At 37.8% G+C, this 13,074-nt stretch overlaps 1 protein-coding gene across 1 annotated transcript in view; it reads left to right on the plus strand.

The window, feature by feature from the left end:
• Positions 1 to 13,074, plus strand: part of ADAMTS12 (ADAM metallopeptidase with thrombospondin type 1 motif 12) — a 260,943-nt gene that overhangs the window by 239,450 nt on the left and 8,419 nt on the right. The window contains exon 23 of the mRNA XM_039842527.1: positions 6,428 to 6,587. Coding sequence (XP_039698461.1) covers positions 6,428 to 6,587 — 160 coding nt within the window. The remainder of the gene's footprint in view (positions 1 to 6,427; positions 6,588 to 13,074) is intronic.

The raw sequence follows: 13,074 nt of genomic DNA on the forward strand, positions 1-13,074 counted from the left end.
CTGTAATCCAGGAGGAATGAAATGAGCCATTATTGCTAAAGGACCAGTGTGCATTAATCAATTAGGCTGCAACATAAAAATACATATTCATTATTTTCATACCTTTAAAAAATGCCCAGTAAACAAAGAAGAATGATATCAGCCATTCACTTTGGTAGACAGGACGCATCGTATTTTTATGAATGCCCTATTTTCATTGGCATCTAATGCTAATTCATGATGAAGTGCCAGAGGTGCTTCTTGTTATGTTCCCTGCTGAGCTCTCTGCAGGGCCAGGGCCCATCTTCCGCCCCACCCCATGGGTCATGTGAACAACAGAAAATACTGTGTGCAGTTGCATATTTGTCATCTAAATTTATATTTAAGTATTAAACTTAATAATTTAAACAATTAAAAATATAATTTATATTTAAAACTTTAAAGTAAATAATTTAAATAATTTAACCTTACATTGGGCATCATATAATATCTCCCTTGGAAGTTGACTTTCTTTCCCATTCATTAGAAATTAAGTTATTCAAAAAGCCATTTTATTCCTCCATCTTTGATTTAACAACCTGAAAAGATTGTACTCAACAAATAAAGACATGTTTCAGGATTAGGCTCTTCATAAACACCCTGGAGCCCCATATAGCACTATTAGCATCACTAACCAAATCAAATGTGACCATCAGAAAAGAAAATTTGATACAATGTGAACTGTCATTAAAATGTTCTAAGTTTGGGTCCATTCAGGGATACAAAATCTCAGAAGATTAACAAATACAGATGAACATTTTTAAGTCTCTCTGTCAATTCCCTGAGGCTCTAGTACCTTGTCATTCATTGTAAAGGAAAGCTGGACAATGTAATTTTCTTTCTGGAGAATGATGATGATAGCCCAGTAAATATAATAACAATGTGAAGCACATCAAGCGCTAGGGAACACACTGAGAAGAGGAAATTATCAAAAACATTCTCATTTGCCAAAAGAATGTAGCCTGCTCCTCATTTTGACACTTAGGTAAGACTGAGGTTGTAAATTGAGGTTTTGTTGTTCAGCCAGATTTCCAGGGCATTTCTTCAGTTATAATCATCTCCAGTAGAGTTAGAACAGAAAGTATAAAAATCAACAAGAAACTTAAAATACATAGACTATCTGACCCAGCAATTCTACCTATAATAATTTAGCCCACATGAATACCATCAAACATAATATTAGATTATAAAAATGTTTGTTGCCATGTTGTTTCTATTACCAATCCCTGAAAATAACCTAAATATCTTTTGATGGAAAAACTGGTTAATCTATTAACTTATGCTAGGATAACCTTTTCCAGAATGAGGTATAACTATATTTCTGTGATGTAAAAATTTAGTAACAGTAGAAGTTCAAAATTTTCTTAGAGGGAGTTAGAGGTAACAGTCTCTTGGAGGTGAACATGAGTTTCCTTGGAAGATCTATGTATCAAAAATGTATCAGTTGTGCATATCAAAGGGTAGGGGGCATTGAGAGTGACTAATACCAACTAAGCTAGCTTTTGGAATTGCTCTTGACCTCCATCATCGATTATTAAGTGAAAAAGACAAGTTATAGAATTCAAGTAAGACATGGGATGGCTTGAACATATACATTTGCCTCCGTTTCCAAAACAGTTAAATAGGCAAGAGAGAGAAAAAAACTAAAAATAGCACAAAGCTACAAAGACAAAGAAGAAGACAGGAGACAGCATCATAGAGAGGGGTCATAAAATTTTGAAAGCTAGAAATATAGCCAAACTTAAAACTGACTTAGCATGCTAGAAAAACGAAAACCTGTCCATAGCTGAGATTTCCTAGGTACCTCTGAAGGCTGGGGTATGGGTAGGGGAAATGGAGGTTGGTAGAAAGTTTGTAAAGAGAAGCAATTGGCTCTTTAGATCCTTTCCTACGTCTTGACTGTAGCCTGGAGATCTTCTTTCTAGAGTAGTTAACCAAGAGGAGGTCAAAATGGTGGCAGCATAGGAGGATGCTGAACTTATACTCCACCTCATAAGCAAACTCAAATATACATGTATGTAGCGAGCAACTACCCTTGCAAGACAACTGAGGGCCAAATGAACAGCTCCTGAACAACAAAGAACGAGACCGAATAGAGAAGTGTGGGAAGCCACGGGTGCCCACTGGGAACTGCAGGAACTCTCCAGGCCAGAGGATCCAGTGAGTGCCATTATGTTCCCCTACAAGGGGATAGGGTGGGCCCCCAGGGGCTTTATTCAAGATAGCCTACCTTCAAGATCACCAGAGCCTTTTGCCTCCAAATAAAGGGAGCAAGCAAGAACAATAAGTTATAACCACATGCACCTGGCTTCTCTGCAAGACGCTGTTCCAGGCCTGCAAGCCAGTGTGCCAGATGCCTTAAGCACCCACTCGGCACATAAAGCTGACACAGAGGTTGCTTCTACACGGGACCACTTTCTGTACAACAAACAAGAAAGAGACTGTATAGAGAAGGCTAGAGAGCCGTGGGAGCCCTCCGGGGACTGCAGACATTCTCTGGGGTCAGAGGTGCTGGTGAGTACCCATGGTTAACGTCCTCCTCTACCTGCATAGGGTGGGCAGGGGCTCTGCGTGGGTGGGTTGGCCGCCTGCAAGGTCACAGCAACACATTCCTGGACACATCACCTGAATCCATTTCTGCCCAAAGGTAGTAAACAGGACCAACAGGGCATTACCACACACTCCCGGCCTTCCACCCAGAGCAGCTCTGGCTCAGCAGGCCAGTGCCTCGGACTCCTTAAGCACCCATTCTGCAACTACCAGCCCACCAAAACCACCGGCACATAGACTGCACAGAGGCTGTCTACATAAGCCCACCTTTTCAACACTGGAAGAGCTGATTTGTCTAATTCATGTAAACAAACATAGAAAGTCACACAAAATGAAAAGACAGAATATCTCTCAAATGAAGGAACAAGAAAAATCCCCAGGAAAAAAAATGCTAAGTTAGCAGAGATAAGTAATTTGCCTGATAATTCAAAGAAATTGTCCTAAGGGTGCTCACTAAACTTTAGAGTGGGATAGAGGAACGTAGGGAGAAGATCAACAAAGAGAAAGTATAATAAAGAACCAAGCAGACCTGAAAAACACGATAACCGAAATGAAAATTACATCCGAATCAACAGCAAATTAGCTAATTCAGAAGAACTGATCAGCAACCTGAAAGACAGACTAGCGGAAATCAACCAATGAAAACAGCAAAAAGAAAAAAAGATTTAAAAAACCAAGGATAGTTTAAGGGGCCCCTATCAAGTGCTCAAAGGGTTATATTATACAGATTCCAGAAAGAGAAAGAGAAAGGTACAGACACTTTAAAGAAATAATGGATGAAAATTTTCCTAACCTGGGAAACAGACATCCAGGTCCCAGAAGCACAGATAGTTCCAAACAAGATGAACCCAAAGCGAAGCTCACCAAGCTATGTTGTAATTAACCAGTTTCTCACTTGCCCTGAGGATGCTGGCCGGAGGCTCTTGGGCTGCAATGTTTATCCCAACGTAACTCACCGATTGCAGTCCTAACCTTACCCCCAAAGTTAGCCATGAAATATCTCGTTTTTATTATTTTCATGTCACTCTAGTATATCAATAGGCTTTGGAAACAAATGATGCAAACAAATGGTGGCAAGAAGATACAGAGAGAAACGCAGTATTTTGGGTGGAATGTGATGTTCTGCTTTGTTGTTTTGTGCTTTGAAATTTACCACACGAAAAAATTATTAAATACTGATCATCATATACATTTCTGCTACATTAGGATTAGAGACAAGTTCTATTTAGAAATAGCTCCAAGAACAATTTTTATATATCATTTTCACATCGAAAACTAGTCAGGTTTGCTTCAGTCTCAAAGAACGTGTTTATGTAAAATTAACGCTGGCAGCGAGCTGCACTTTTTTTTTTCTAAACAGGAAATGGGTTAAAATAGCAAAAGTTAAAGACAAACTTGAAGGAAGCAAGAAGAAAGCAATGAATTACATATAAGGAAAACCCCATAAGGCTGTCAGCTGATTTCTCAGCAGCAACTTCACAGCCAGAAGTTAGTGGCAAGACAGCTTTAAAGCGCTGAAAGAAGGGAACCTACAACCTGGAATGATTTATCTGGAAAGGTTGTAATTCAGAATTGAAGGAGAGAGAAAGATTTTCCTAGACAGGCTAATGTAGAGTTCACTTTAGGGTGTGATCAGTTCAGTTACTCATTAGCCTTAGCTGGGAGCTAGTCAGCTTTAGCTCCATTCCTATTTTTGGGTCCTCAGTACTACTTGACTCCAAAGTGGAACTTGGCCTTTTAGAGAGAAGGTACACCGCTTTTCTCTAAAACCCCAAACTCACAATATGAGCACAGTTAACAAAACCCAAATCAGCAGCCATGCTTAGTCCCCCAATTAAAATTCTTTATCATAAATCATTTTAATTGGCTAATAAATGCATGGACATTTTGTATGTTTGCTTGGCTTATAATTAGTCTTCATTTGCCCTGGCCAAGAGACTTCAGCACCCAGGACCAGCTCAGCCTTGTTCCATCACACCCTTAGAAGCCAAAGGCAGGAAAAGAAAGTCATTTGTTCTTTCAGTAACCTTATTTTACGGAGGAAGAAAGGGAGAGGTCAAGTGAATGACCCAGGCCAATATTCAGTGAGTGAAAAACCCCAAGTCTCCTGAATCTTGGTCCAGTACTCCTTATCAGATTCTGGCTTGATTAATGTCCCTTATTCTTCCCTCTGTCCTGTGTCATGCACTTTTATTTACTCAGGATCAGTTGAGTACTTATTTCTCAGTCGGTTTTTTTGTTTACATCCATGGAGAATTTGAGGTGAATTCGCTGAATAAGATTGCCTTTAGGTTTAATCCCAGAAATCTCTGACTTTATAAAACAAGCATGAGGTTCTGTGCTGATCACGATGCTCTAGGATTTCTGAGGAGTAGAATAAAATAAAGCAGTGGATGTAAGAAAAAATGCGATGTTTCTCCTCCTATCCCATATGGGAATTTTCTGGGAAACAATTTGGTAGTAGTATTCTGAGTTTATCAGTGGTGTCCCATTGTGTGTATTTTTTCATCTACTGAGCTGAGGACCACTAGTATTTCAAATGGCAAATGGAATCTTTTCAGCCTAGTTATTTATACAGAATTTGCCATGCAGCATACTTTTTCTGCCAATTAATCAGTGGGTATTTATTGATCGTCAAGCTGTGTTTAGTATTCATCTAATTGCAATGCAGGACAAAGAAAGAGGAACTGGTTTCTTCTCTCTGAGAGACCTCGATTATATAAGAAATATGACGCTAAAAGTATAATAAAACACGAAATAAACTGTAAACCGCAGGGGTATATGTGGTTCATAATAGCCAAAAGATGGGAGCAACCCAAGTGTCAGTGGACAAATGGGTAAACAACACATGCATATACGTGCAATGGAGTATATTCCACCTTAAAAAGGAAATCCTAGCACATATTATAGCAGGAAGGAACCTTGATGACATTATGCTAGTGAAATAAGCAAGTCACAGAAGGACAAATATTAAAGAATTCCACTTATATGAGGTACCTACAACAGTCAAAAAATAGAATGGTGCTTGCTAAGGGGTGGGGATGGGGGTGGGGACATGAGTGCTTATTATACAGTTTCAGTTTGGATGATGAAAAAGTTCTAGAGATGGATAGTGGTAAGGACTGCACAACAATGTGAATGTGCTTAAAGCACTGAAGTGTATATTTAAAAATGGCTAAAATAGTAAATTTTGTTTTATGTATTTTACCACAATAAAAAGAATTTTTAAAAGTATAATTTATATAGTATATAGTATAAAAAGTATAATTTTTAAAAGTAAATTATTTTCTTAACATCCCCAGGAATCACCTTGTATAGCAGCTTTCACAGGCTAGAGCATCACCCTTCTGCTTGCAGGCTGCCGCGTCATGATCTTACGGTGGAATCTTATCTGTTGGAATGATTCGAGACACATGGTCCAGCTAGGTCCCCTCCAAGTCCTCTCTCCATCCCACCATGGTCTTCCTCTTTCGCTTTCCTTTTTAATCTACTGTTTCCCTTGCAGCTGTATCCCCTTTCCTCACATGTGATTCCCAGCCCCAATCAAAATTAGTGTAGCGAAACTGGATGACTGAGGCACCAGGGCCCAGATATGATTTTTTTTTTCTATTTTGCTTGCAATTCAACCTCTGTCCCCAGTCTTCAGAGAACCCAATAATACATCAAGCCAGATTCAACCCACACAACCTAAATTACATCTCCAAAGTATTAGTGCCTTTATTCTATGACTCCTTCAACAAGGCTTCCGATGATCGAGACTTTCCCCTACTTGACCACAGTGGGGTTAGAGGGGTTCCGCCACAATTCCCTGGTGATCCTGCGGAAGAAGTCTGACTCGCCGTGCGCCCCTCTCTTTCAGTGCACCGCTTCCTGTGGAGGTGGCTTTCAGAAGAGGACGGTCTATTGTGTCTCCTCTGAGGACAATAAAACTGAAGACCAGGACCGATGCCTGTGTGATCATGAACCCAGACCTCTGGAATTCCAAAACTGCAACCAGCAGGCCTGCAGGAAGAGTGCTGGTGAGTCAATGGCTTTGCTTACAGGGAGAGAGCTTCTCATAAATAAGTTGTGTGTAAATAGTTTTAGTTCCCTTTACTGGGCCAGGAATCTTAATGTGGAATTGGCCAGCCAGCACCCCTGGGAGCAAGCTGTCTGATTTGATGAAGTGTGACTCTTAATCCTTTTTTTATTTAGAGTTTTTTTTAGCTACTTGATATCTTTTTTTATGTATATATTAGTTTCAGATATACAGCACAAAGGTTAGACATTTGTATAATTTATGAAATGATTCCTGATTACTCCAGCACTCGTCTGGCACTATGCACAGCCATTACAATATTGTTGACTATATTCCCTATGCTGTTCTCTACGTCCTCATGACTGTTGTGTAACTACTAATTTGTACTTTTTCATCCCTTCACCTTTTTCACTCAGCTGCCCAACCTCCTCCCCTCTGGTAATCACCAGTTTGTTCTCTTTATTAGTGAGTCTGTTTTCATTAGTTTGTTAATTTCTTTTGTTCTTTAGAGTGTGCATTTAAGTGAAATCGTATACTGTTTATCTTTCTCTGACTGATTTCACTCAGCATAATATCCTGTAGGTCTATTCATGTCATCGCAAATGGTAAGATTTTTATTTTTATGGCTGAGTAATATTCCATTGTATATATGTGCCACTTCTTTATCTAGTTGTCTATTGATGGGCACTTAGGCTGCTTCCATATCTTGGCTATTGTGAATAGTGCTGCCGTGAACATAGGGGTGCATAGATCTTTATGAATTAGTGTTTGGTTTTCTTTGGCTAACTACCCAGAAGTGCAATTGCTGGGTCAAAAAGCAGTTCTAGTTTTAATTTTTTGAGGAACCTCCAAACTGTTTTCCACAGTAGCTTTACCAGTTTGCAATCCCACCAACAGTGTACAAGGGTTCCCTTTCCTCCACATCCTCACCAACATGTGCTATTTTTTGATTTATTGATTATAGCTAATCTGACAGGGAATAGGAGGTGATATCTCATTGTGGTTTCAATTTGCATTTCTCTGATGATTAGTGATGTTGAGCATCTTTTCATATGTCTGTTGGCCATCTGTATGTCCTCTTTGGAGAAATGCCTATTCAGATCTTCTGGCTATTTTTTAATTGGATTGTTTGTTTTTTGATGTTGAGTTGTGTGAGTTCTTTGTAAATTTTTGATATTAACCCCTTGTCAGATGTATATCATAGGCAAATATCTTTTCCCATTCAATAGGTTGTCTTTTTGTTTTACTGATGGATTCCTTTGCTGTGCAAAAACTTTTTAGTCTGACGTGGTCCCATTTGTTTATCTTTTGTCTCCCTTTATCAGAAAAAAATATTACTGAGAGCAATATCAGAGAGTTTACTGCCTGTGTTTTCTTCCAGAAGTTTTATGGTTTCGGGTCTTACATTTAAGTCTTTAATCCATTTTGAGTTTATTGTTGTAAATGCGGAGTCCTTGGGTATTGGAGTCTAAAGAACAGGGACACTGGAACTTGGGTGGGAGGTGAGAGTGACACATAAAAATGGACCCAAAAAATTAATTTTTTGTCCAGATCTCTTTAGGAAGATCTGAATGGTAGAACATCACTGTTGTCTGCTACATTTCCATTCACTTTTAAAAAGTATCTCAATCGAAATGATATATGGTCTCCTTAGACATTTTAAGTGTATCAAACTGCAGCGTGAAGAGGTTAAGTGACAAGTTTATGATTACACGGCGGGGTGATGTCAGAGCCATAATGCCAAGCCAGGTCCCCTTCTCACTCTTCACATGCCGCACTTCCTCACAGGTGGAAAGAATCCACCTTTGGAATCAGCAATGGGTTTGCATCCTGTAGCAGCCACTTTCTAACTACATGACCTTGGTAAGTTATTTGACTCTCTGAACCTCAGTTTTTTGGAGGTATAAGGGGAATAATAACACAAGCCTTACAAAGCTGTTGTGAAGACTTTAAATAGTACATAGTAAGTGCACTTAAAAAGAAAAAAACTCCATCGCAAACCAGTTTAGTTACCTCCCTTGGACAAGTTACTGTATCTCAATAGACTATAGCTTCCTTATCCATAGATGAGTGAATTCAACAATGAACTCTAATATCCAATATATTGATACTTTGAGCTTCATTGACATGTGAGATTTCTAAATTAAATTACAAACCTAGAGATAAAGTTTTCACAGAGGGAGAAAGGATTTTTGATAGTTTATTTATATCAGTTACAAAGTAGAGAATGCCTCATACAGATGTAGTCTAGAAATTGGGATTTAGAGGATCAGGATGATTTTACTCTGCCCCTAAATAAAGAATTGACTATGAGGCATCAACTAAGGGTCATGCTGCTCTTGAGAAAGTACCATATTGGTCATACACAATGGTAGTCTTTTCCCTAAGATTCTTAAAGAGGAGAAGTAGTGAATCCTGTGGTCTGTTAATCTGCTTCTTGCCTCTTTCTAAATACCAAGGGCTGGCATTCAACAGAGACAACCATTAGACTTAATATCTTGAGATGATTTTCCCTAGGGGTTGTTTATTTACAAAGCATGCATTTAACAAATATTGGTTGGGCACTTACTGTGTGCTAAACATAATGTCAAACAAAGAACAAAACTACAAACCAGTGACATAGTGATAATGGAGGTAAGGATGATATGAGAGTACTTGAGAAGGGCATCAAATGTAAACTGGGGAGAGTAGGGAAGACCTCCAGAGAAAGTGTAAGATGAGTAAAGAGGTTAGATGAGAGGTTCCAGGAAAAGCTTCCAGTTTTTGCAATAACCTGGAAGATGATAATGTCATGGGACACAAGTGTAACTCAAGTACAAAGTTCAAGGTGAATTAGGAAACAATAGGGCTAGAGAGGTAAGCTGGAGCTAGAAGATATGATTATCATGTGCAGCTTCTTTCTGACCAACTTGTATTTGAGAGTGGATATCACTGACCTTACTTGAAACACTAAAAGCAGCTACCTAGGGCTCAGTTTCAGAAATGTTGTTAACTTTTTAGTCTTCTAGACTCTTGCTCATCAAAGTGTGGACCCCTAAATCAGCTGCATTGACATCACCTGGGAGCTTGTTAGAAATACAGGATTTCAGGCCTCACCTCAGCCCTACTGAATCAGAATCCACATTTAAACAAGATCCTCAGGTGATTTGGATGTACATTAAAGTCTGAGAAGCACACTGTGTTAGACAAAGGGGCCAATTTGAGACCTTCTTCCTTTTATGTCATTTTATCACCTTCTGTGGTACCATGTTTTTAAAATGTTGAGGCTGAGTGATGCAAGCATCATGGCACAGTGAGAAGACTCCATTGTTTCTCCCCTTAAACTTACAACAGACACCACAGAAACACAAAAGATTACACAAGAATACAATGAAAGGCTATACATTACCAGATTCAATAACCTAGAAGAAATGGACAAACTCTTAGAAATATACGACCTTCCTAGACTGAATCATGAAGAATTGGAAAACCTCAATAGACTGATCACTAGTAAGGAAATTGAAATACTAATTGAAAATCTTCCAAAAAACAAATTCCAAAACCAGATGGCTTTACTGGTGAACTCAAAACATGCAGAGAAGTTTAACACCAATCCTTCTCCTCTTTCCCCCCCACCCAAAAAAAAATGAAGAGAAGGAAATACTTCTTAACTAACAAAACCATTACCCTGATATAACGAAGCAAGGACATCACCAAAAAAAAAAAAAAATATTACAGGCCAATAGCTCTGATGAACAGATGCAAATTGAATACAATTAAAAAGATCATACATAATGATCAAGTGGGGTTGATACCAGGGATGTAAAGATGGCTCCTCCTCTGGAAATCAATCAGCGTGATACAACACATTAACAAAATAAAAGATAAAAGTTAAATGATCATATGAGTAGTGCAGAAAAAGCATTTGTGAAGATGCAATATCCATTTATGATGATAACAGTAAAACGGGTATAGAAAGAAATAACCTCAGCATAATAAAAGCCATATATGACAGCCCTTCAACTAATATCATATCCAGTGGTGAAAAACCGAAAGCTTTTCCTCTAAGGTCAGGGACAAGACAAGGATGTCCATTTTCACCACTATTATTCAAGATAGTACTCTAAGTCCTAACCAGAGCAATTGGGAAAAAAAGAAAGAAAAGAAAAGGCATCCAAACTGGTAATGAAGAAGTAAAATTGTCACTATTTGCATATACATGATTTTTTTATATAGAAAACCCTAAAGGCTCCACCAAAAAAAAAAAAAAAAAATAGAAACAATAAACAAACACAGTAAAATTGCAGGATACAAAATCAATATACAAAAATTGTTGTATTCCTATATACTCACAAAGAAATATCAGATTGAGGAAGAAAACAACCCCATTTACAATTGCAACATAGAAGATAAAATATCTTGGAATATACTTAAAGAAGGTGAAGGACTGCTACACTCAAAACTACAAGACATTATTGAAAGAAATTGAAGAAGACACAAAGAAATGGAAAAACATTCTATGCTCATGGATTAGTAGAATTAATATTGTTAAAATGTCCATACTACCCAAAGCAACCTACAGATTCATTGAAATCCCTACCAAAATTCCAGTGGCATTTTTTCACAGAAATAGAACAAAAAATCCTCAAATTTGTGTGGCACCACAAAAGCCCCTGAATAGCCAGAACAATCCTGAGGAAAAAAACAAAGCCAGAGGTATCATACTTCTTGATTTCAAACTATTCTACAAAGCTACAGTAATCAAAATAGTACAGTATTGACAGAAAAACAGATATACAAACCAATGGAACAAAATGGAGAGCCCAGAAATAAACTCACACGTATATGGCCAACAACGAAGGAGTCAAAGTCACACAGTGGAAAAAGGAAAGTCAATAAATGGTGCTAGGAAAACTGGAAAGTTAAATACAGAAGAGTAAAAATAGACTTCTAGCACCATACAGAAAAATTAACTCTAAATGTATTAAAGACTTAAATATAAAATACATAGAAGAAAACATAGGCACTAAACTTATAGAATTTGATCTCTAGGGGTTTTTGTGAAGTTGACCCAAAAGGCATGGGAAGTAAAAGCAAAAACAATAAATGGGATGACACTTATGTAAGGAAGACATACAGATGGCCAACAGATATATGAAAAGGTGCTCAACATCACTAGCTATAAGGAAAATGAAAATAAAAACCACAATGACCTACCACTTCACATTTGTTAAAATGGTTATTATCAATAAGACACAAAATAAGAAGTGTTGGAGTGAATGTGGAGAAAAGGGAACCCTCATACACACCTGGTAGGAAATGTAAATTGGTACAGTTACTATGGAAAACAGTATGAAGGTTTCTCAAAAAAATTAAGAATAGAGCCTACCATGTGACCAGAAATCCCTCTTCTGGGTATCTACCCAAAAAAATCGAAAACACTTATTTGTAAAGATATACATACTCCTATGTGTATTGCACCATTATTTATAATAGCCAAGACATGGAAACAACCTAAGTGTCCTTTGACAAATAACTGGATAAAAGGATATATAGTATGTATATACAATGGAATACTATTCAGCCATTAAAAGTTGAAATATTGCCATTTGACACAACATGGATGGAGGATTATGCTAAGTGAAATAAGTCAGACAGAAAAAGACAAGAAATATATGATTTCACTTGTGCGTAGGATATAAGACAAATAAGCAACAAATGAACAAACAAAACAATCTTGTAGACACAGACAACAGAATGATGATTATCAGGTAAAGGTGGGCAGAGGGATGATGAAGAGGGTCAAGGGGGTTAAATGTATGGTGACGAAAAGAGGCTAGACCTCAGGTATTGGGCAGACAACAGATGTCATATTATAAGGATACCCCTGGAACTTATATAATATCATAATTAAACAATGTCACTTCAGTAAATTTAATTTAAAATAAAATATTGAGGCTATCGAATCCTTCTGTAGTTGTGTTGATTTTTGTATAATTGAAGTAGCAACACAGTCTTGAACATGCCTACTAGTATCGGTTATTTTTAAATTATAGGTAGATTGTCTTTAACTGTCTTATTGCTGGATAATTTTTTATCTTAAAATCTTACATTGAAGAGATAGCAACTAACGGTTGGCAGTGAACGTAAATAACAGTGAATTCCACTTGCCAACAATTATCAGAGCACAGAAGTTAATCATTAGCTTCTCTTGAAGGCAGAGCCATGCTTAGAGAAACAACATGAAAGAGCAGCTGTGAGAAATTTCTCGATTTAAAGCACCAACCACACACCCTGTCCACTGTGCCCTCTAAAATGCTTTGAAAATGAGTCATTCAGGTGCTCAGATTTTTGTCAGCCATCTAGGCATCACAATAAACATACCCTCTATGTCTATCTTGTAAGATTGGGTATGAATTCATGTGATTTTTTTCTTTCCTCCAGGCTGTTATACTTTCTTTGGGTGCCATCTAAATTGTTAATGACTTAAAATCAAAATCAAAATTACC

This window comes from Pteropus medius, unplaced genomic scaffold (assembly GCF_902729225.1).
Source record: "Pteropus medius unplaced genomic scaffold, Ma_sr-lr_union100, whole genome shotgun sequence".
NCBI classification, from domain to species: Eukaryota; Metazoa; Chordata; class Mammalia; order Chiroptera; family Pteropodidae; genus Pteropus; species Pteropus medius.